The sequence below is a fragment of the Palaemon carinicauda genome, chromosome 10 (assembly GCF_036898095.1).
Source record: "Palaemon carinicauda isolate YSFRI2023 chromosome 10, ASM3689809v2, whole genome shotgun sequence".
In the NCBI taxonomy this organism is placed as follows: Eukaryota; Metazoa; Arthropoda; class Malacostraca; order Decapoda; family Palaemonidae; genus Palaemon; species Palaemon carinicauda.
Genome location: NC_090734.1, coordinates 127,997,344 through 128,019,011, shown reverse-complemented (window position 1 = coordinate 128,019,011; position 21,668 = coordinate 127,997,344). Strand labels below are relative to the sequence as shown.

Sequence of the window (21,668 nt, the reverse complement as noted above, 5' to 3'; positions counted from 1 at the left end):
ACCATTTGCTGATCGCCAGCTTGCCGTTTGACAGTTCGCCGATTTGCCAGCTCACCATTTGCTAGGGTGCTGTTCACTAGGACGCCGTTCACTGGCTTGTTGTTCGCTGTTCATCAGTTTGTTGATCACCAGATCAAAGGTTAACAGCTTACTGATCACGCCATTCGCTAATTGATGGTCGCCAGCTTGTCGTTTGTCGGCTCACCAATTGCCTGCTAGCCATTCGCTGGCTCATGATTGTCACTAATCGGCTCTCCTGTACTGTAGCCCATCCGACTTGCCTCGCCAGCAAGACCTGTTTTGCCCAGTAGACGCGTCACACCCGTTGACACGTCTGCAACTCCCGACAAAGAACCCTGGGAGAACTACCCTTACGACACGATCTACTCTGACAGCCACATGTGAACATCTTTCACAAAGGTGTAGCTTCGCTGTGACTCAATCTCTATAGGCTATCCAGTTCCTCCTCTCTCAGGGAGTCCTCCCTCTGCAATAAGTTGCAAAGAGGATGGCTGGATATCAGCGATATTTTCTTCAAATTTGGTTTCCTAGACCAAGTGAACTGATTTTCTGTGGTTGGAATCATGTAGGGGTTTTCTCTCCCCTCGAGGCCACTATTCCAGTACAGTAATAGTTCCAAATTTTTTGCCTGCGGGAGTAATGCTGCTTGTCCTTGAGACTATCCTTCAGACTGAAAGGTTTTAAATTTTCTCCTACATCGCCATTGTCTCTCTTCATTCAGAATTTCAAGCCTACCTGCCTACAGTTGGAGGGGAAATCCCCTTCAGGGGAATGGTCCGATTCTTTCAGTCCCGGGGTAAACAACCCACCCCCCAACAATCCAGGACTTCTAGCAGCAGATCTTCACCTGACCTCGAGGACTGGTCTCTCGTTGGCCTTGGCCGAGAGATTGGGCGTACCCCATGGGTCACCCTTAAGTCTCTCATGCATAACGAGGAACAGAGTAACACTCTGCTTCTTTCTAGGCAGCTCGGACCCAAGGTTCAAGCTCTTCGGATTGGAAGTGTTTCGTAGTGTGGTCTATGGTCCACATCAACGGCTACTATGCAAGTGATTAACTTGAGGATCTACATCAAGGAAGATACAATAGTTCGCCCCTGAGTGTTCGGTACTCTTTCTTAACCCGGGGAAGGTCAAAAAAGGGTCACACATTCTTGGCTGGGATTCGCAAGGTCATGGACCAGAGATTAAATCCTGATCCTTTTCTTTATAGAGGTGACCTAGAGCTCTTAATGTTAGGAGCAGGAGTACACCACTAACGTTTACAAAAACTACTCTGTGATGCATACCATTCCAGGGGCAGTGTGAAAGCGCTAATGATCTTCACCGCCTACTTTCTGCAAGATGTGACCCACCGAAACATGGAGAGGTTCTCCATTGTTGCTGTTGTGGCTTCAAAATAAATGGTTTATAACACCTCAAGCTCCTTGATTAACAAGTAGTAGATGGGGAGGGCAGAGTTTAACCATGAGTAAGCCTGAGATAAATTATAAAGAATGACTGGCTCTTTCTTTTTTTCATCTTCCTTCCTTCAGGCAACAACTCCTACGGTACTACGCAAAGCTGACCTCCACTGTCTGCAGGTAGAACCATTTCCCTTCTGTAACCTGGTATCTTTAGATATACTTGTTATGTCCCCATACCCCCTGTCGAGGTTGGATTGGGTAACTTCTATGGTTGATTCTAAGATTCCTACATTTCTGTGAATGTTTACCGAGACTAGTGCTCTGCATGAATAGTTTAGCAAGGTGTCAGGGTTTCTCCTTGTTACGTGCAGAGTACGTACAGTAGAATCCCGGGTCAAAGACCGGCCAGTTGATCAGATTTCCACCCTCCTAAGGGATAAGCCATCTCTAATAAATATTGTAAGGTTTGTAGTAGTGACAAATTTGGAAGTAACTTGTATTTTTGAATATTTAACTTAGCCGGTGAATATATAATAGCTGCTACTCAGCGGCTCGACAGAAAACACAATAAAAAAACTCGCGAGCGATCGCTATGAAGGTTGCGGGTGTGCCCACCAGCGCCAACTATCGGCCAGATACCACTCTTGCATGTAAACAAACCCTTCAATTCTTCTCTGTCGACCTTGACGACAAGACGTATCATTACTCGCTGTAGAACCTGGAGTTTTCTCAACATATTTGGTGAAGTACTTCATTTTGGTTTGAGCTTTCGCAGTGCAGGTGTTTTATCTTCAACTTAAATCTTGAACTCGTTTTTGGATAGATTTAATTTTTGATGACTTTGGATTGTTTTTTGGACTTTCTTTGACTTTTAAATGGCCGACCCTTCCCTTAGTACGGAAGTGTGTTTTAGGCTTTTAGCAATTATCTTATCACGTTATAAATTAATTATAGATTTTCCTCTATATATTTTATATCTCAACCGCCTTTATTAGGCCTCTTCGATTAGCTTTCCATTTATAATAAACATCAAGATAGATTTTAATGATTTGTTTATATGCGACCTTTCCTGAGAGTAGGCAGTCCTAACTTGGAAACCGAAGTTAAACAACGTTGAGCCCTTTCAATCGTAAATAACTTTTACAGAGCTAATGATTTAAAACTTATTAAATGAATATTTTTTAGTAGATATTTTATGAAAGATTTTCTTTGAATAGTCTTCGTACTGTTTCAAAGATGAACTAACGTTTAGTTTATTTATGCTACGCAGTTTGCGCTCTATCGTTACGATAGAGAGAGAGAGTATCACGGTTTCACTTTGCAGAAAGAGTAAATCGATTCTGACGTTTTGTTCATTCTTCTTTCAAAGCTTAAATGTTTTAAATTCTATTTTAAAGGAACTTTTTAATTGAAAAACCTTTCAGTTTTTTCCTTTGGTCAAATAACCTGTTTATTGACGAAACGTAAGTGGGCTCTTCTCTTCGGTGCGAAATCAAGAGAGAGAGAGAGAGAGAGAGAGAGAGAGAGAGATAGAGACGGAGAGAGAGAGAGGAGAGAGAACGTTCCGTTCTTTATTCTCGTCCCAAGCGAGTAACGTTGTTCTCGAGTTACTCCCGTCCCTAGTCTCTGTACGGGGAGAAAGGATAAAACGTTTTTAGTTTTTATTCTCGTCCCAAGGCACTGTACGGTGAGAGATTGAAAACGTAGTTTTGAATGAACTAGTGTTTAGTCTCTTTCCCAGCCACTGATTTTTTTTTTTTATCTTAAAATATGTTTACTGTTTTTTGCTTGTTTTAATGTGCTTACATTATACGACTGATTTCGCAATTATAACCTTTTGATGAGGGTAGAATTGCGTGCTTCAGGTAGAAATCAGTTTTATTCATTCCTAATGTGAATTGTTAAAAAATTCGATTTCAGTGAAATAAGTGCAAAACAGAAAATCGTAGTGATAAAGTGATATTGCGCAAAGTGTTATCAGTGTTGCGACCGAGGGTTTGTCTGTTCGTGCCTGTCGTTCGCCTAGTCCGAGACCTCTTGCAAGCTCCCAAGCCCAGGGGAGAAGTAATGTCGTACGACTTATGGGTTCGAGAGGCCTTGATCAGCGAACAGACGTTCCCTCTATGGTATCAGGCGTATCTCACCAAGATCACCCCTACCATAAGGCGAGAGAGACGATTTTCTCCTCGTCATCCGAAGGCTTTTCGCATAAGAAACCGTGGAACAAGGTTTCGAGGCCCTTTAAGCGAAAGTCAGTCCTTTCAGGACAGGTCCAGCGTCCTGGTTTTAACTATTAGGACAGCTCTGACCCTATGCAGTCATCGGAAGACTGCTCGCCGCCTAAACAAAAGCGTAACACAGGCTCCGAGAGTCTTTTTGTAGGCAAGGTTTTGCAGTCACAGACGTTACCCTCGTCTCTTACCGCAACCATTCCCGTTGATCCTAAATGGGTTGTACGGCAAGACATGCAGAATAAGCTTGCCTCTCTTATGGAAGACTATTCTGCCGATAAGGTTCACGTTGATACTAGCCGTTTATCTCATCGAGATCCTGGCCTTCAGCCGCCCAAACGAACCTTTGTGCGTCCTGTTGACGTTGGCGTAGCTAAGTCACGTCAGTCACGATATGTAGAGCCTCACTCGATGCGGTCACGTGTTGATTTTCAGCCGCATTTGGACGTTAGGCCGCTTCCTAATGCTCCTGTTGACGTTCAAGACGTTCGCCAACCAGCGGAGTTGACTTGTTTTGACGCTGAGCGTCAACTACCGCAGTCTAGAGTTGTTTTGACTGCTCAGACTAGGCAGTCAAAACAGTCTCGAGTGGACGCCGAGCGTCCTCCCGCACCTGTTGTTGTTGACAGTTCACAGACTGTTAAGCAGTTACATGACGTTGCGTCCTGGTCCGCTACTAATGCACCAGTGCGTGTGGACTCTGCTTGTAAAGCATTGCCACCACGGTAGGTCTCTCCCTTGCTTGAGACTCGGCTATTGTCGGACAAGGTTCCTTCAGATGAGGAAGTTGCTGTTCCCCCTCCTACTGATATTCCCTTGAGGACTCTGTCAGACGGAGAGGAGCCTAAAGCTGCTTAGCCCTCTATGGACTTTAAATAAATCATGCTGATTTTTAAGGATCTTTGTCCAGATCTTTTTGTAACTGCTGCTCCTCGTTCGCCTAAACGTCAGAGTTTACACTAGGCCTAGCTACTTCGAAGCCGTTGTTTTATAAGCTAGTGCTCTCTCGCTCTTCTAAGAGAGCTTTACGTTTGCTAGGCGACTGGTTTATCACCAGGAGGAGTTTGGGGGAGACAGCCTTTGCTTTCCCTACTTTTAAGCTGGCTTATAGAGCGAGAGTCTGATATGACACGAGAGTAGTTCTCGGCTTGGGAGTTCCTGCCTCTGCCCATATAGACTTTTCAAACCTCATAAACTCTCCCTGGCGCCTGGCCATGAGACGCTCCAAGATTTTATGGTCGACTTCAGAGCTATTTTCGAGCGTTTGAAGTTTTGCTGTACAATTATGTCATGCAACAGCCACGTTCTCTGCAGGAACAAGTCCCTCAGGGATGGCTCCAATGACCTGGCAGCCATGTTCACTGCAGGAGTACGTAAGAGGCAAGTGCGCTCAATGTGTTCATTGTCAAGACAAACTTCACGATGAAGTCTACCAGGCTGTCTTGACAGCATTTATGGAAGGCGACTGGATGGTCTCTCTCGACCTTCAGGAGGCATACTTCCACATTCCTATACACCCGGATTCCCAACCGTTTCTGAGGTTTGTTTACAGGAATGTGGGGTACCAGTTTCGAGCCCTGTGCTTTGGCCTCAGTCCTGCTCCTCTCGTGTTTACGAGGCTCATGAGGAATGTGGCAAAATCCCTCCATCTATCGGGGATTCGAGCCTCCCTGTACTTGGACGACTGGCTTCTCAGAGCATCGTCCAGTCTTCGCTGTCTGCAGGATCTACATTGGACGTTGAGTCTGGCCAGGGAGTTGGGACTTTTGGTCAACCTAAAAGTCCCAACTGATCCCATCCCAGATTATTCTATATTTGGGGATGGAGATTCGCAGTCCAGTTTTTTTTTTTTTCGGGCTTTTCCGTCTGCCACCGAATAGAACAAGCCCTGCTCGAAGTCCAACTAATGCTGAAAAGAAAACGTTTGTTCAGTCAGGAGTTGGAACAGTCTCGTAGGGACTCTCTCATCCCTGGAGCAGTTTGTCTCACTAGGGAGACTACACCTTCTGCCTCTCCGGTTCCATCTAGCCTCTCACTGGAACTAGGACAAGACGTTAGAGACGGTATCATTCCCAGTCTCCGAACCAGTAAAGGCATGCCTGAAATGGTGGGACAGCAATATCAGTCTGAGAGAGGGACTATCCCTAGCAGTCAAGAACCCAAACCACGTGTTGTTCTCAGACGCGTCGAATTTGGGTTGGGGTGCGACCCTGGACGGTCGGGAATGCTTGGGTCTCTGGACCTCAAGTCAGAAGAGCATGCACATCAACGGCAAGGAGCTATTAGCAGTCCACTTGGCCTTGATGATATTCGAAAGCTTCTTCGAAACTAAGTGGTAGAGGTCAACTCAGACAACACCACAACTTTGGCGTACATCTCCAAGCAAGGAGGCACACACTCCTTCACGCTGCTCGAGATCGCAAGGGACCTTCTCTTATGGTCAAGAAATTGAGGCATCTCCCTGTTGACGAGTTTCATCCAGGGGGACTTGAACGTCTTGGCAGACTGTCTCAGTCGGAGGGTTCAGGTGATACCCACGGAATGGACCCTCCACAAGGACGTGGGCAAGAGTCTTTGGGCTACTTGGGGTCAACCCACCATAGACCTCTTTGCCTCCTCGTTGACCAAAAGGTTACCAATCTATTGCTCTCCAGTCCTAGATACAGAAGCAATCCACACAGACGCGTTTCTACTGGATTGGTCTCTTCTGGACTTATATGCATTCCCACCATTCTAGATAGTCAACAAGGTACTGCAGAAGTTCGCCTCTCACGAAGGGACAAGTTTGACGTTGGTTGCTACCCTCTGGCCCGCGAGAGAGTGGTTCACCGAGGTACTTCAATGGCTGGTAGACTTTCCAAGAAGTCTTCCTCTAAGGGTAGATCTGTTACGTCAGCCCCACGTAAAGAATGTCCATCAAAGCCTCCCCGCTCTTCGTCTGACTTCCTTCAGACTATCGAAAGACTCTCAAGAGCTCGAGGCTTTTCGAAGGAGGCAGCCAGTGCGATTGCAAGAGCGAGGAGAGCTACCATTAGAGTATACCAGTCGAAGTGGGAAGTCTTTTGAGACTGGTGCAAGTCAGCATCTGTGTCCTCGTCCAGTACCTCTGTAGCCCAAATCGCAGATTTTCTTTTACATCTGAGAAAGGTTCGCTCCCTTTCAGCTCCCACGATTAAGGGCTACAGGAGCATGTTGGCTTCGGTCTTTCGACATAGAGGCTTAGATCTTTCCAACAATAAAGATCTCCAAGATCTCCTTAAGTCTTTCGAGACCTCTAAGGAACGTCGTTTGGCAACTCCTGGATGGAACTTAGACGTGGTCATAAGGTTCCTCATGTCAGACAGGTTTGAGCCATTACATTCAGCCTCCCTGAAGGATCTCACCCTCAAGACACTTTTCCTAGTGTGCTTGGCTTCGGCTAAAAGGGTCAGTGAACTTCATGCCTTCAGTAAGAACATCGGTTTTTTCTACAGAAAAAGCCACTTGTTCACTTCAACTTGGTTTCCTGGCCAAAAAATGAACTGCCTTCTCGTCCTTGGCCTAAATCTTTTGATATTCCTTGCTTATCAGAGATCGTAGGCAACGAACTGGAAAGAGTATTATGTCCTGTTAGAGCTCTTAAGTTCTATTTAGCTCGTACTAAGTCATTACGAGGTAAATCTGAGGCATTATGGTGCTCAGTTAAGAAACCATCATTGCCTATGTCAAAGAATGCTTTGTCATATTTTATCAGATTTTTTAATACGAGAAGCTCATTCTCACTTGAATGAGAAAGACCGATGTATGCTTAAGGTTAAGACGCACGAAGTTAGAGCTATAGCAACCTCCGTGGCCTTCAAGCAAAATAAATCTCTGCAAAGTATTATGGACGCGACTTTTTGGAGAAGCAAGTCGGTGTTCGCGTCATTTTACTTAAAAGATTTCCAGACTCTTTACGAGGACTGCTACACACTGGGTCCATTCGTTGCAGCGAGTGCAGTAGTGGGTGAGGGTTCTACCACTACATTACCCTAATTCCAATATCCTTTTTAATCTGTCTCTTGAAATGTTTTTTTTTTAATATTGTTTTTTGGGCTGTACGGAAGGCTAAGAAGCCTTTCGCATCCTTGTTGATTTGGCGGGTGGTCAAAGTCATTTCTTGAGAGCGCCCAGATTAGGGGTTTGATGAGGTCCTGTTAGTATGGGTTGCAACCCTTTATACTTCAGCTCCTGGGAGTCTTTCAGCATCCTAAGAGGATCGCTGGGCTTCGTGAGGAAGACAGACTTACAAGGCAGAGTAATCGTCTAAGTCAACTTCCTTACCAGGTACCTATATATTTTGGTTTTGTTATATTGATAACTGTCAAAAACTCTTAGCTTATACGCTGTAAACTTAATTAACTCTGGTCTCTACCCACCGCCTTGGGTGTGAATCAGCTATTATATATTCACCGGCTAAGTTAAATATTTAAAAATGATATTTTAATTATAAAATAAATTTTTGAATATACTTACCCGGTGAATATATAAATTAAAGGCCCTCCCTTCCTCCCCAATAGAGACGCAGCGGGACGAGAAGAATTGAAGGGTTTGTTTACATGCAAGAGTGGTATCTGGCCGATAGTTGGCGCTGGTGGGCACACCCGCAACCTTCATAGCGATCGCTCGCGAGTTTTTTGAGTGTGTTTTCTGTCGAGCCGCTGAGTAACAGCTATTATATATTCACCGGGTAAGTATATTCAAAAATTTATTTTATAATTAAAATATCATTTTTCCTAAAATACAAACCTGTAGCTATTTATATGCTGTATATTGGGCCGCCATCACCTGTCCCCCAAGAAGTTCTGCCTGCAATAAAAAGTGACTAGACAACACTGGTGTGTGTGTGTAAGCGTGGCGGCCGGTTACCCCGCCTACCCCCCTTGCTAACTACCAGTAGGTTACTTTATACCTTACTATAAAGTCTTATAGCTAGTTTTAGCTTCGACAAAAGTATAACCCCCAATAAATAGCTACAGGTTTGTATGTTAGAAAAAAAATATAAATTACTTCAAAATTTGTCATTTTTGGCAACTTACAAGATAGTTTCCTAACAAAATTCATGAAATTAAAAACAGGACTCTGTGGAATTTTAATATATAATTGAAAATGCTGTGTTCATTATAGGTGATTTCAGATTTTTTTATCAATTTGAAACATCTCAAATTGTAAAATATTTGATTGGATATACAAACTCTTTATTTACATGTGCTTAATTCTTGGTATTTATGAACCTTAAGTACTCTGCTCTGAAATAATTAGATCTGCTGGGGCTGGGAAAGTCATTCAGCACCAAGTCACAAATTGGGGGAAAACCCTGCAATAAAAATTGACAGGCTGCAGAAATACCGATTTGTTTGAAAACCGATTAAATTTTCCCTTAAGAATTTATGTAAATAGGATTATTCTGTTCTAGATAAAAAAAACAATCATTACAGTACTGTATAAAGCATTCTTTCAGCTGCAATAGGTACCTGCCATCACTCATCTAGTCTCTTTCAAAAAGGTGAGAGTGCAGTTCGAATACCAGAGATCTTTTTGTCAAACTAGACATTTATTCTTTAATGTTATATTTAATGACCACTTTGAGATAGGAAGCATTTGGCTTCTGAGGTTCCACTGCAGTCTCAAATCCTGTCACTCTTCTAGAACATGTCATTCATGTCTCTTACAAGGTAACAGTACAGTACCTTTCTTTTCTTTCTAAAAAGGATGGTTTTACAGTCTTTGAGGGAAGATGTAGCTTACACAGTGGAAAAGGGGACATAGCTTGCTCTATTCAAGATGATATGTAATATACGTTGTGAAAGAGAAGTTGTTGCTTGCCCTGTTTGTGAGAAAACACAGCTTAAACTTTATTTCAAAAGAGCATGCATTCTACATATTACCTGAGGTACGGCATAAAAAGGATGTACTGCAGCATACACTATGTTCTTATGAAGAGATAGACTTCAGTGTTACGAATGGATGCTGCATACACTCGGTTTACGTGTAGACGTAATTACCTGTACAATAATTGAGATTGGATTCTACACCCTGATACAATATAGGCAGCAATGTGGTATAATGAGTATGAACTACTGTCTGAACATTTTAAGGAAGGATGTAAACTGCAATTAATTCAAAGCCTAAAATTGTCCTAGTTTGAAAATAAATTGTAATGATGAACTTTGTGATGGTGTGAGTTTTTTCCCTACAAGATCAAGGTGCTTATGTTGTTTCTCTTGTGATAAACACCAGAGATTTGTTTGGCTGCATCACTCATTTGACTATAAAATCACTTGAATACATGCAGTCAGTCCTTTTGGGTCTTTTGCTATAAGATAGTGAGAATGTCAGTTTCTCCAATTATATAAATTAATATAAAAATGTTAAGTAATTATTCTTTTTAGTTGCTTTTGATTCCAAAAAAGGAAGTAAATATTTTTTTTGCGTGCTTTAAAGTTATTTTATTTGGTTTTTATATATTGACCTCTAGGTAAATTTGGCTCTATAGTTTATTTATCATTCTTGCTCACAATATTGAAATATCTTGATAACTAAATGATAATTCTAGCTTTGAATTCCATTGAAAAAGAATAATTACTGTGCATATTTTTTTGATAATAGAAGAAACATGGATATTACTCCAATAGTTTTTATCTAAAGTTTAGTAATAATTGATTTTGTATGGTCCTCAAATGTATTCTTAAAGGCATGATTACTACATGAGAAAAATTGTGTACTGATTACAGCTCCAACATTGAGAGCAGCACATCTTGTTGATAGATGTTCTGTAACCTGTCTAAAAGAAATTTGATTAGAATCTGTCAAGTCAAATGTCGAATAGTTTGGATTGTGTTGCTAGTATACACACATTTCAACCTCTTTATGGTTGTTATGACTGCAGCATCCCAGTACATAGATTGTAAGAAGGTGAGATGCTGGAGTTCCAGCGGGTATTTGAATGTAAAGGGCACCGGGAAACACTTGTGGCATTCTTAAAAAGTTTGAGCACACTCCCCCACCACATGTGAGATAACCAAATTGATGCCTATGCTTTTGATATAGAGAAAACCTAATTTTCTCCTATTTTTACCTTAAACTAGGGATTGGATACCTCCATAGTAAGTATACCAAGTACAGAGCTGGTATATCACACTGTCACAGGAATCCAAGTTTCTTTGCAATCACTCATCAACCCATGGTTGCATTGCTTTCTTTCTATTATTTTACATCTGTTACCTTCAGTCTCTTTGCTTAACTGTTCATTCACTACATTTCCTTAGCTCTAATATTCAGTTCTTAAACTAGAACAAATCCAGGCAAGCTCTGTGAGCTTTGAATGAATAATTGCTATTTGATAAAGGTAATGCTTTAATACTAATTCTTAAAAGTAGAAATACTTCAGTATATTTTGAATGTTTTATGGAAATTTATTGAAAGTTAATTTAACATCATTTTCCATTTTTACAGATATGTACCCACAACGTTACTCATGACAATCACATACCTTACTTTCTACTTTACTCTAGAGGACTTTACAGACCGCATCATGGTGTCACTAACAGCACTATTGGTGCTTGCTGCGCTTTTCCTTCAAACTAATCAGTCAATGCCAAGGACAGCTTATCTCAAGGTAGGAATGAAAGTACCAAAGATTTTTGTAATGTTATATACTGTAATCATTTCTTTTTTCTTTTTATTGATTTATCTGTATCTAACTTTAAATCATGGTATTGTAATAATAAGTGTGATTATTTTTATACTCAATTGTCTTCCTCCTCAAAATTTTCTCATACCGATGTCTATCATCAAAAATTGAATGATCCATTTTCCCTCATTCCAATGGCCTCACCGCCTAGTATACTATTGCTGATTATATTATATGGCATTGTATAGCAAATAGCATGGTGTGGGTACACTTCAGTATACAAAATCAAATTGAATTCTACAACTTCTTGAAACTACTAATTAGTGGGTTGGCAGGGGGAATTAGGGAGTATAAAAATAATTAATATCACAAATTTTAAAAGTAAATTGATATTTTTCCTATCTATACAAATCTGAGTCTTAAAATAAAGAATGTCTTTAAAGTAGCTGGAACAACTGTTGAAATCGTTGAGGTAGTTCACAATAGGTGGTGAGCATATTAGCCCTGCCCACTCTCCTGTCAAAAACTCTTCACTTTCGAAAAACCTTTGGTTCTGGACTGAAGGGATAGTCAAGGAGGGAATTTCAGCTTTAAAGGATTGAGGTTTTTCATAGCTAAGAAAAATACAAATTTCTTTTAAATTTTTTATTTGTTCCCATGCATGTACAGTAAAAACCTCTTATTGGTGGGTAGGAAGTCCCCCCAAGCAATAAGACGGAATGACGTCTTGCTGTCCATAGACCTCGAGAACTGTTTATTTCCAAATTCCAGTTCACCAGAACTTGAGTCAATACCTTCAGTTTGTCCTGGGAACGAGAAAGTTTCAGTATTTTCCACAGCACCTAAACTGTTCACACTGGTTTCAGCCTGGGCTCATGATATAGGAATACAGTGATACTTCTTGATACGAAAACTTCTGCATACAAAATTTTTATGCTGATAAGCTAGATTCAAAGATTTTTTTTGCCTCATATTGTGGTAAATGTTCCATGCTACGAAACTAGGTACGGTTTGAGAGCCCGGCCACTCCAAGACTAATTTCAAAATTTGCACGCCACTAGCCGTAAATTCACCACCATCCTCCCGTGCTCCCATTGGTTATCTCCCACTACTCTGGTGCTATTTACCACCATACAATCCTGCTCTCCTATTGGTCATCTATCCCGTCATGCATCTACGTATTGGCGTTCCTCGATAATTTCATTTTGGCAGAGATATTGTTCATATTGAATTTGTGTTGGGGATTTTGCTTTCGTGCTTTTAGTTATGAACTGCGTCGTGTTGCGTTATTCAACTTAAACGTTATTAGCCATGGGACACCCATAAAAGGTTCACACAGGTCGTGCTCTTGAGTACATAAATGAGGTTTGCCCAATACATTTCAGGAACATTTTAAGAAGCAGGCAGAACCAAGCTTCCTTGGATAGTTGTTTATTAGTAGGCCAAGAGGAAGCTGAAAATGATAAAAAAAAAGTGGAAGTGATGAAGAAAATTATTAAATACCTGTATAGAAAATACAAATGTAAAGTAAAAAATATGCAAAATTAGAAAAAGCCAAAGAAAAAAGAATTTAAGTTTATTGTAAAGTTACGTGTTAATATTTTCTGCCATTTGCTAATGTGTTTTGTAAAGTTAAGTGTTAATGTTTTCTGTCATTTATTAATGTGTTTCGTAAAGTTAAGTGCTTATGCTTTCTGCCACTTGTTAATGTTTTCTGCACTTAGTCGTCCTCTTCTGCCTCCCCACCAATTTGCTTTCGGACATCGCCTCATTCCAAATGTAAGGTTCAAATTTCTTTCTTTTTTTTTTTTTTTTTTTTTTACTGTATTTTCCCTTTATTATTGCATTACTGTACTGTACGCTGTTCTAATTCTACATACATACATACATATACCAAGGCACTTCCCCCAATTTTGGGGGGTAGCCGACATCAAACAAATGAAACAAAAAAAAGGAGACCTCTCCTCTCTACGTTCCTCCCAGCCTGACAAGGGACTCAACTGAGTTCGGCTGGTACTGCTAGGGTTCTAATTGTACGTTTTATATAAAGGTTATTAATGGTTAGGTTATTATTGAATGATCCAAATGGTTGTATTTCATTGTGTTCAGTACAGTTTTGCCTTATAAAAATTTGATGTAGAGTTTTTGTAGGGCTTGGAACAAATTAGGCTTTTTACATGTAATGAAGGAGTGAAGGTAAAAGTGGAAGAGAAAAAGAGGGCTTTTGAAGAATGGCTGCAGAGTAATAGTATAGAGAAGTATGAAAAATATAGAGAGAAAAATGTGGAAGTAAAGCGCAAGGTACGTGAGGTGGGGTCAGGGATTAGGTCATTCATATGAAGAGAATAAGAAGAAGTTTTGGAAAGAAGTGAAGAGAGTAAGGAAGGCTGGCTCAAGAATTGAAGAGACAGTGAAAGATGGAAATGGAAGGTTGTTAAAAGGTGAGGAGGCAAGGAAAAGATGGGCGGAATATTTTGAAAGTTTACTGAATGTTGAGGATAATAGGGAGGCAGATATAATTGCTGTTGCAGGTGTTGAGGTGCCAGTGATGGGAGATGAGAATGAGAGAGAGATTACAATAGATGAAGTGAGGAGAGCACTAGATGAAATGAGAGTAGGAAAAGCGTCTGGTATGGATGGTGTGAGAGCTGAGATGTTGAAGGAAGGGGGTGTGACTGTACTTGAATGGTTGGTGAGATTGTTTAATATGTGTTTTGTGTTGTCAATGGTACCAGTAGATTGGGTTTGTGCATGTATTGTACTACTATGTAAGGGTAAGGGAGATGTGCATGAGTGTTGTAATTCAAGAGGTATTAGTTTGTTGAGTGTAGTTGGAAAAGTGTATGGTAGAATACTGATTAATAGGATTAAGGATAAAACAGAGAATGCAATCTTGGAAGTACAGGGTGGTTTTAGAAGAGGTAGGGGTTGTATGAATCAGATTTTTACAGTTAGGCAGATATGCGAGAAATATTTAGCAAAAGGTAAGGTGTATGTTGTGTTTATGGATCTGGAGAAAGCGTATGATAGAGTTGATAGGGAAGCAATGGGGAATGTGATGAGGTAATATGGAGTTGGTGGAAGGTTGTTGCAAGCAGTGAAAAGTTTCTACAAAGGTAGTAAAGCATGTGTTAGGATAGGAAATGAAGTGAGCGATTGGTTTCCGGTGAGAGTGGGGCTGAGACAGGGATGTGTGATGTCACCGTGGTTGTTTAACTTGTATGTTGATGGAGTGGTGAGAGAGGTGAATGCTCGAGTGCTTGAACGAGGATTAAAACTGGTAGACGAGAATGACCATGAATGGGAGGTAAATCAGTTGTTGTTTGCGGATGATACTGTACTGGTTGCAGACACAGAAGAGAAGCTTGGCCGATTAGTGACAGAATTTGGAAGAGTGTGTGAGAGAAGGAAGTTGAGAGTTAATGTGGGTAAGAGTAAGGTTATGAGATGTACGAGAAGGGAAGGTGGTGCAAGGTTGAATGTCATGTTGAATGGAGAGTTTCTTGAGGAGGTGGATCAGTTTAAGTACTTGGGGTCTGTTGTTGCAGCAAATGGTGGAGTGGAAGCAGATGTACGTCAGAGAGTGAATGAAGGTTGCAAAGTGTTGGGGGCAGTTAAGGGAGTAGTTAAAAATAGAGGGTTGGGCATGAACGTAAAGAGAGTTCTATATGAGAAAGTGATTGTACCAACTGTGATGTATGGATCGGAGTTGTGGGGAATGAAAGTGACGGAGAGACAGAAATTGAATGTGTTTGAGATGAAGTGTCTAAGGAGTATGGCTGGTGTATCTCGAGTAGATAGGGTTAGGAACGAAGTGGTGAGAGTGAGAACGGGTGTAAGAAATGAGTTAGCAGCTAGAGTGGATATGAATGTTTTGAGGTGGTTTGGCCATGTTGAGAGAATGGAAAATGGCTGTCTGCTAAAGAAGGTGATAAATGCAAGAGTTGATGGGAGAAGTACAAGAGGAAGGCCAAGGTTTGGGTGGATGGATGGAGTGAAGGAAGCTCTGGGTGATAGGAGGATAGATGTGAGAGAGGCAAGAGAGCGTGCTAGAAATAGGAATGAATGGCGAGCAATTGTGACGCAGTTCCGGTAGGCCCTGCTGCTGCCTCCGATGCCTTAGATGACCGCGGAGGTAGCAGCAGTAGGGGATTCAGCATTATGAAGCTTTATATGTGGTGGATAATGTGGGAGGGTGGGCTGTGGCACCCTAGCAGTACCAGCTGAACTCGGTTAAGTCCCTTGTTAGGCTGGAGGAACGTAGAAAGTAGAGGTCCCCTTTTTGTTTTTGTTTCATTTGTTGATGTCGGCTACCCCCCAAAATTGGGGGAAGTGCCTTGGTATATGTATGTATGTACATGTAAAAGGTGACTCATAATGCGAAAAAATTCCGGTACAAAAGCCACTATGGAACTAATTAATTTTGTACGGAGGCATTACTGTATGACTCCTCACAGATTCTACTCTGGGCTTCCGAAGTGAGATATCCTTGCTGCTCAGCTAAAATCTCAGACAGAGCAATCTCGTCAAACAAAAATTCCTCAAAAGATGAAGAGGCCAAGACAACAGCAAAACCTGAAAAGCTTAGTGATGTAGATTTAGGGCTCCAAGCCCATACACTGTACTCCCTGGGGAGAGATCCAGGGTCGTATGCAAAGGGGCGGTAGCAGCAGTCACATCCCCCGAGGAAACATAAGCAGCGAAAGACATCCCCAGAGTCTTCTTAGGCATTGCCTAGTCTGACCCCGATGAACACTGCTCTCTTCTTCCCCTTTACCCTGACAAACACTTTGCTTGCTTCTTCCCCTTCACTTCGATGAACACTTTTCTTGCATCTTCCCCCTTCAAGGCATACGCCTGCCATGACCTACACTCAGTCAACAGGGATGCCTAGGAACAGGCATGCCCCTTACAAGACGCACAGAGGGAGTGTGGATCTACAAGTGGTTTAGCCATAAACTGGCAAACACAAACTTCTTTCTTCCCTTCAATATTCAACAACCACCATTCACTTCCTGAAAAGAGAAAGAAAATGGAAAAGTCTGACAGGTTCTATCTGTATGTGCGTACATAACAGCTGCCAAATCATAAATGAAAGTTCCCTTGATGGAAAGGGGATGGGGCTTCGTGCCTTACACCCTCACCTGCTTGGGGTGGGGCTTCTTGCCCTACACACTCACCAGCTAGATAACTGCTTGTTATCCAACTTCAAAGACAGACTCCAGCTCGTGCTGAATCAGTTTCCATAATTAAAGGATGAGGGGTTGTATAATGTACTGTATAAGAACAATTTATTATTAAAATTGTTTATATAAACATGTTTGCCCCTTCATGAGTTGAGAACTTTTATTTTCATTACTACTAACAAAGGTCTCTTCCTACAGCTTGTTGATGTCTGGTTTGTTTTTTGCATTGCTATGGATTTCATAATTGTTGTGATGCTAGTAGTGATAAATTATCTACGTGAGAATTGCTACCACACCGTTACACCAAAGGACCTTGGCAGCACGAAGAATGGCATTCCACTCTCAAAAAACTTCAGAAAAAATCCTCATTTCCCCTGGGTAATTAATACTTTATCGAGAATTATTATACCTTTAGGATTTTTTTTCTTTACCCTTGGATATTTAGTCTATACTGTTAATAATTGGGAGGGATAGAACACTGACAGACATTTACATACAAAGTTAATAATTGGGAGGGATAGAACACTGACAGACATTTACATACAAAGTTAATAATTGGGAGGGATAGAACACTGACAGACATTTACATACAAAGTTAATAATGGGGAGGGATAGAACACTGACAAACATCTATATAATAAATTTATGTTTTAGTATAAGATGCATTTTTGGCTTTGTATTTTTAATGTATTTTTTAGATTATGGTCAAATTTAATTTCTATGTTAATAAATTTATTTAAGAGTATGTTATAGAGATAATGGGAATATTTTTTCAACCTTTTTAAATTTCCTTGGAAGACAGCATTATTGTATCTTTCACATTTGAAAGACTCCAAATGTCTAGTAAAAATTTTATCTCTAAATTACTATGTGTACAAGCATATCCACAAATCTTGATGAAAATATTTTCATACAAACCTGTCACAATAATTAGCCCTAATTTGTGGTCCTTGAATGTGCTAAGTCTTATCTTTGATAATCCTGTACATGTAAGTCTCAACCAGGATTCCTTAAAAGTTAGCTGCCTTACTTTTTGTATTCAGATCAAACTGGCAACAAGCAAGGCATATTAATTGTGAGATCCAGGTGCTAATGATCTGGAAAGTCTATGTCTGAAGGACATAATGGAAATAAAGGACTAAAGTGTCTAGTTCAGATTGTCATTTGGAGGTTGGTTACATTCTGTCTCCTGCTAATACAGGTTCTAAAGATTGATATGTATATGGGTTTATGAATTTATACTATGTAGCCTGGTGTTAGGATCAGCAAGGCTATTCACCATCCAAGTGCACCCGGGGGGAATCTCAAAATTTAAAAGTAATTCATACTTTCCCTAGCTATATATAATTCCAATTCCTTTTTGTAGGGTTAAGATTCTAGAAAAAGCTGGTAACAGCCAATGAAGAATTATAAAAGTTTTGACAACCACCACCCAATATCCCCTGGTTGGCCGGGTATATCTGAACGCAGCCTTAATTTTTATTCTGCCTGGGACTTGCGGGTTGGATGCAGTGGGAATTGAAACCTAAAGGACTTAGGTTTGCATAGCTAGGAAAAATAAAGTACAATTACTTTTAACATAAGTGATTTGTTCCTACACCAATTAAAACTTTCGTCTTTTACTAGGAGTCATTCTTAGGAGGAACCCCTGTTCGCCCAATCGCTGGCTAGCAACCCGGGGTTACGATGCTCAGTCCAGTTTCCCTATGGTGAATGGCCTACTCTGTCATGGCCAAGGAGTTTTTCATACAAGGACCTACATCTTCAGTGGAAGAAAATTCCTGTTTAGGACCAATATAAGTACAGTATTGGGTTTTCCCCACATAACACACTCCCCCTCATAAGGAATGTGGAGATTCTACTTACTTCATCAGTAAAATAACTACTTGTCACTAGCATGGTCACCTGCATCAGTGTCTGTTCCAGCTCCATTATGTTTCGCCAGCTGGTTCTAAGAGAGAAGAAAGGAAAATAGGGAAGACCAGTCATTCTCACTATTAAACCTTGGACTGATGATGTAAACTCTATCTTGGACACGATGCTTGTATACCACTTGCTGGGCAGGTACCATCGATACTATGGAGAAAGTATCCTGGGACTTGAGCGCAATTCCAAAGATAGTGCGCTCGCAAGTCATTGTCTCTTCCAGACGCCTGCTTTCTACACTTGGGTAACTGAATGGTTCTTTCTGAAGGCTAAAGTGGTGCCAATCCCTTCGACTTCATGAGATATAGGAGGGGCTAAGGCTGATGGATTGTACCCTTGATCCCTGTAGGCTCTACTGATATCTTCGCCAAGCCAGGAGGAGATGGCATTTTGTGAGATTTTCTTCTTAGTTGTCACTCATCAACACTACTGAGTGACCCTTCACTATTTCCTGGAAATGGATCAGAGCTAGGTTTGGTGCTTCCACTTCCAAGATGTTTATATGGAACCTCATGTCTACGTACTCTGTTCACAGACCTGATGTGGAGTGAATCAGAATGTTCACTCTCCACTCTTCTCTGGACACATCTGAGAAAAGGACAAGTTCGGGGGAAGAACTGTAGTTGGGGAAAAGCATATAGTGGGGGATCCCGCCATCAGGTTCCTCTCCTGCAGCCACCAGGATAGATACTCTTGAACTTACTGCATCACCTTGACTAGTACGTTATGGAGTCGGACCTGTTTCCAAACAAAAGTGTCATCTCTTCAATATTTGTAACGTGTCTTGAGAGGGAACGCTTTCCCGTAGACCATGTCTGCTCATCTCCAAGTAGACAAGGTTCTGACGTAGGGTGAGATTGGAATTTTTTTTTATTTATCTGGATTCCCAGATCCCAACAAAATTTGAGGACCCTGTGGAGTAGAATCTGAAAATCTGACTCTGCCAACAACTGCCAACAACAGCCAATCATCAAGGTATCAGAGAATCTTATTCCCATCACGTGAACCCAGGTCGAGACCTTGAGGTTCTGTGGAAAGTCCAAAGCAGAGAAGCCAAAAATACTCTTGTTTCCAGGGAAAACTAAAGGTACTTCCATGTGAACTGGAATTTGAAAGTAGCCATCTTTCAGGTCTATGGACAGTAATAACTTATTCCGTGTTATTGCTTGTAGGACCATGTTGGGGATCTCCATCTTGAACTAAGTTTGCAGAACACTTGTTCAGATGGGACAGGTCTCTCATTGGTCCCCAACCTCCTGAACCAGGAACAAGTTAGTGTAGAATTCTGGAGACAAGTCATTGACCTCGTCGACCCCTTTCCCTCCCGAAGGAGTAGGTCTTTGACAGACCCTCTCGAATACAATGAGCGGCTTATTGGCAAGGGATTGAGAGCTGGTGAACGGGAGGGAATATCTGATGTGCAAAACCTCCACTATCCAAGGTTCTGCCCTGTGAAATGCCACTTCATCAATCCAGCAACTCAACAGGTATCTCCTCCACAAGTAGTGGCAGGGGGGAGATTGTCACCCATAACGAGATCCTTGTTTACCTCTCCCTCGTTTGCCTTGGTGCCTTCAGTGAAAGGGCTGGTCTGGTCTGTTGATTTCTCAAATTGAAAGTTGCCGTTTGTCTGCCTCTTTCATAGGTGGCTGAATAGGGGGCAAATTCCTACGTTTAGTAGGAGTCTGAAGGTAGCAGCTCTCCTGAAGAAGGAAGCCTGACTCGTCTTTCCCAATTTTCCACTACTTTACTGCATCCACCTCATCCTAGGGAAAGAGAGAGGCATGCTGTGTCAGTGAGGCGTTTAAGGACAAACGTCTTTTGAGGTCATATGTCTAACAAACTTGTTGATCATTGCATCCCTTCAGTACCCAGTTGCTCCACTGGTAAGGAGCCTGTTGTATCAACTACTCCCTTGTCTTTGCACCTGAAAAGGCGAACTCCTCATACTGCTTACGTCTCTTACAATCAGCCAGATTCTGAGATACTGCAAAATACGACACCAGTGGTCTAACCAACAGGAAGCCTGCAAAAGTGACATTGCCGCTGCCTCTTGGTCTGACGCAACCATAGCAACAAGGTGGTGCATCGAAGTGTGAGCCTTCCTAAATAAGGCATGAATGGAAGACTGCCTTCCAGAAAAGGGGGCTTTCAGTGTGTTGCCTAAATTGTTGACTTTACTGATGAGTCCTCAGACTCTCAGGAAAGAAGACTTCAGGCTCTGTAGAGGTAGGTTCCAAGGGTCTCACCAAAACACTCGGTACAGGTGGACTCCAAGGGTCTCGCCTAAGCACTCGGTACAGGTGGACTCCAAGGGTCTCGCCGCCTAAGCACTCGGTACAGGTGGACTCCAAGGGTCTCGCCGCCTAAGCACTCGGTACAGGTGGACTCCAAGGGTCTCGCCACAGCAGGACCCGGTGAGTTTGCATCCTGGAAGTCTCGTCAGGCTCGGGGAGGAAAAGTCTTGCCCTCTTCAGAGACGTCTGACCATGAGACTTGGAGTCTTGTAGATGATGCCCGCTTATTTTTCCTTTTTGAAGCAATGTGTTTCTTTTCCTTGACTTTTACATCCCTGGAAAAAAATAGATGTGCAGGGACTTGTGATGTTTGGAGAGAGAGGTTCCATCTCATCCAGAGACTTAGGGTCCAGACATGGTTGTGGTGATGGCTCATGTTAATTACGACCATCTCTGATAAACAATCTCTATAGGAGAAAACCTACAAACTTCGGGAGCACCGTTCTAGAATTTATAAGTCGTGGATCCCCTTTCTGGATGTTCAAAGGAGCAACTTTCAACTCTGATGGACTTTTAAGATCCTTAGGACGTGACACTCCTTTATAATCCTTGATTGGATCAATGGGCATCTCTGAGGAGTGCGTGGGTTGGCACTCTTGCAATTTGTCACAAACCTTCAAAAAGGGAGAAAAGGCACTGGCTGATCACCTGATGGAGCCATTTTCTTTAGAGCTTTTCTCTCATAGAGAGAACTTTGAGAGGCATCCCCCCCCCCACCCCCTAAATGCCTGCTCCTCTTAGCTCATAGTATTCCTTGAGGAGGGATCTGCTCGAGGTTGTGGGTGAGTGTCACACACCTCACGCTTGCATTTCTATGACCAGGCTTTTCAGGTGTGCGCCCCATCCCCTTTATCAATGCATCTGAGATATGCTGCATGATGGAGGCACCACTGAGGAACAAAGTTCTACAGCAAGGAAAGGTGGCTGGAAAGACTACCAGCACCAAGTTG

The 21,668-nt window shown here is 41.9% G+C and overlaps 1 protein-coding gene across 5 annotated transcripts in view; it reads left to right on the top strand.

The window, feature by feature from the left end:
• LOC137648740 (acetylcholine-gated ion channel acc-4-like) overlaps positions 1 to 17,193 on the top strand; it is a 184,969-nt gene extending 167,776 nt beyond the window's left edge. For all 5 annotated transcript variants that reach the window (XM_068381814.1, XM_068381816.1, XM_068381817.1 and 2 more), the window contains 2 exons: positions 11,132 to 11,294; positions 16,694 to 17,193. In XM_068381814.1, coding sequence (XP_068237915.1) covers positions 11,132 to 11,294; positions 16,694 to 16,969 — 439 coding nt within the window. In that variant the 3' untranslated portion in view covers positions 16,970 to 17,193. The remainder of the gene's footprint in view (positions 1 to 11,131; positions 11,295 to 16,693) is intronic.
• The last annotated feature ends 4,475 nt before the right edge of the window (positions 17,194 to 21,668 follow it).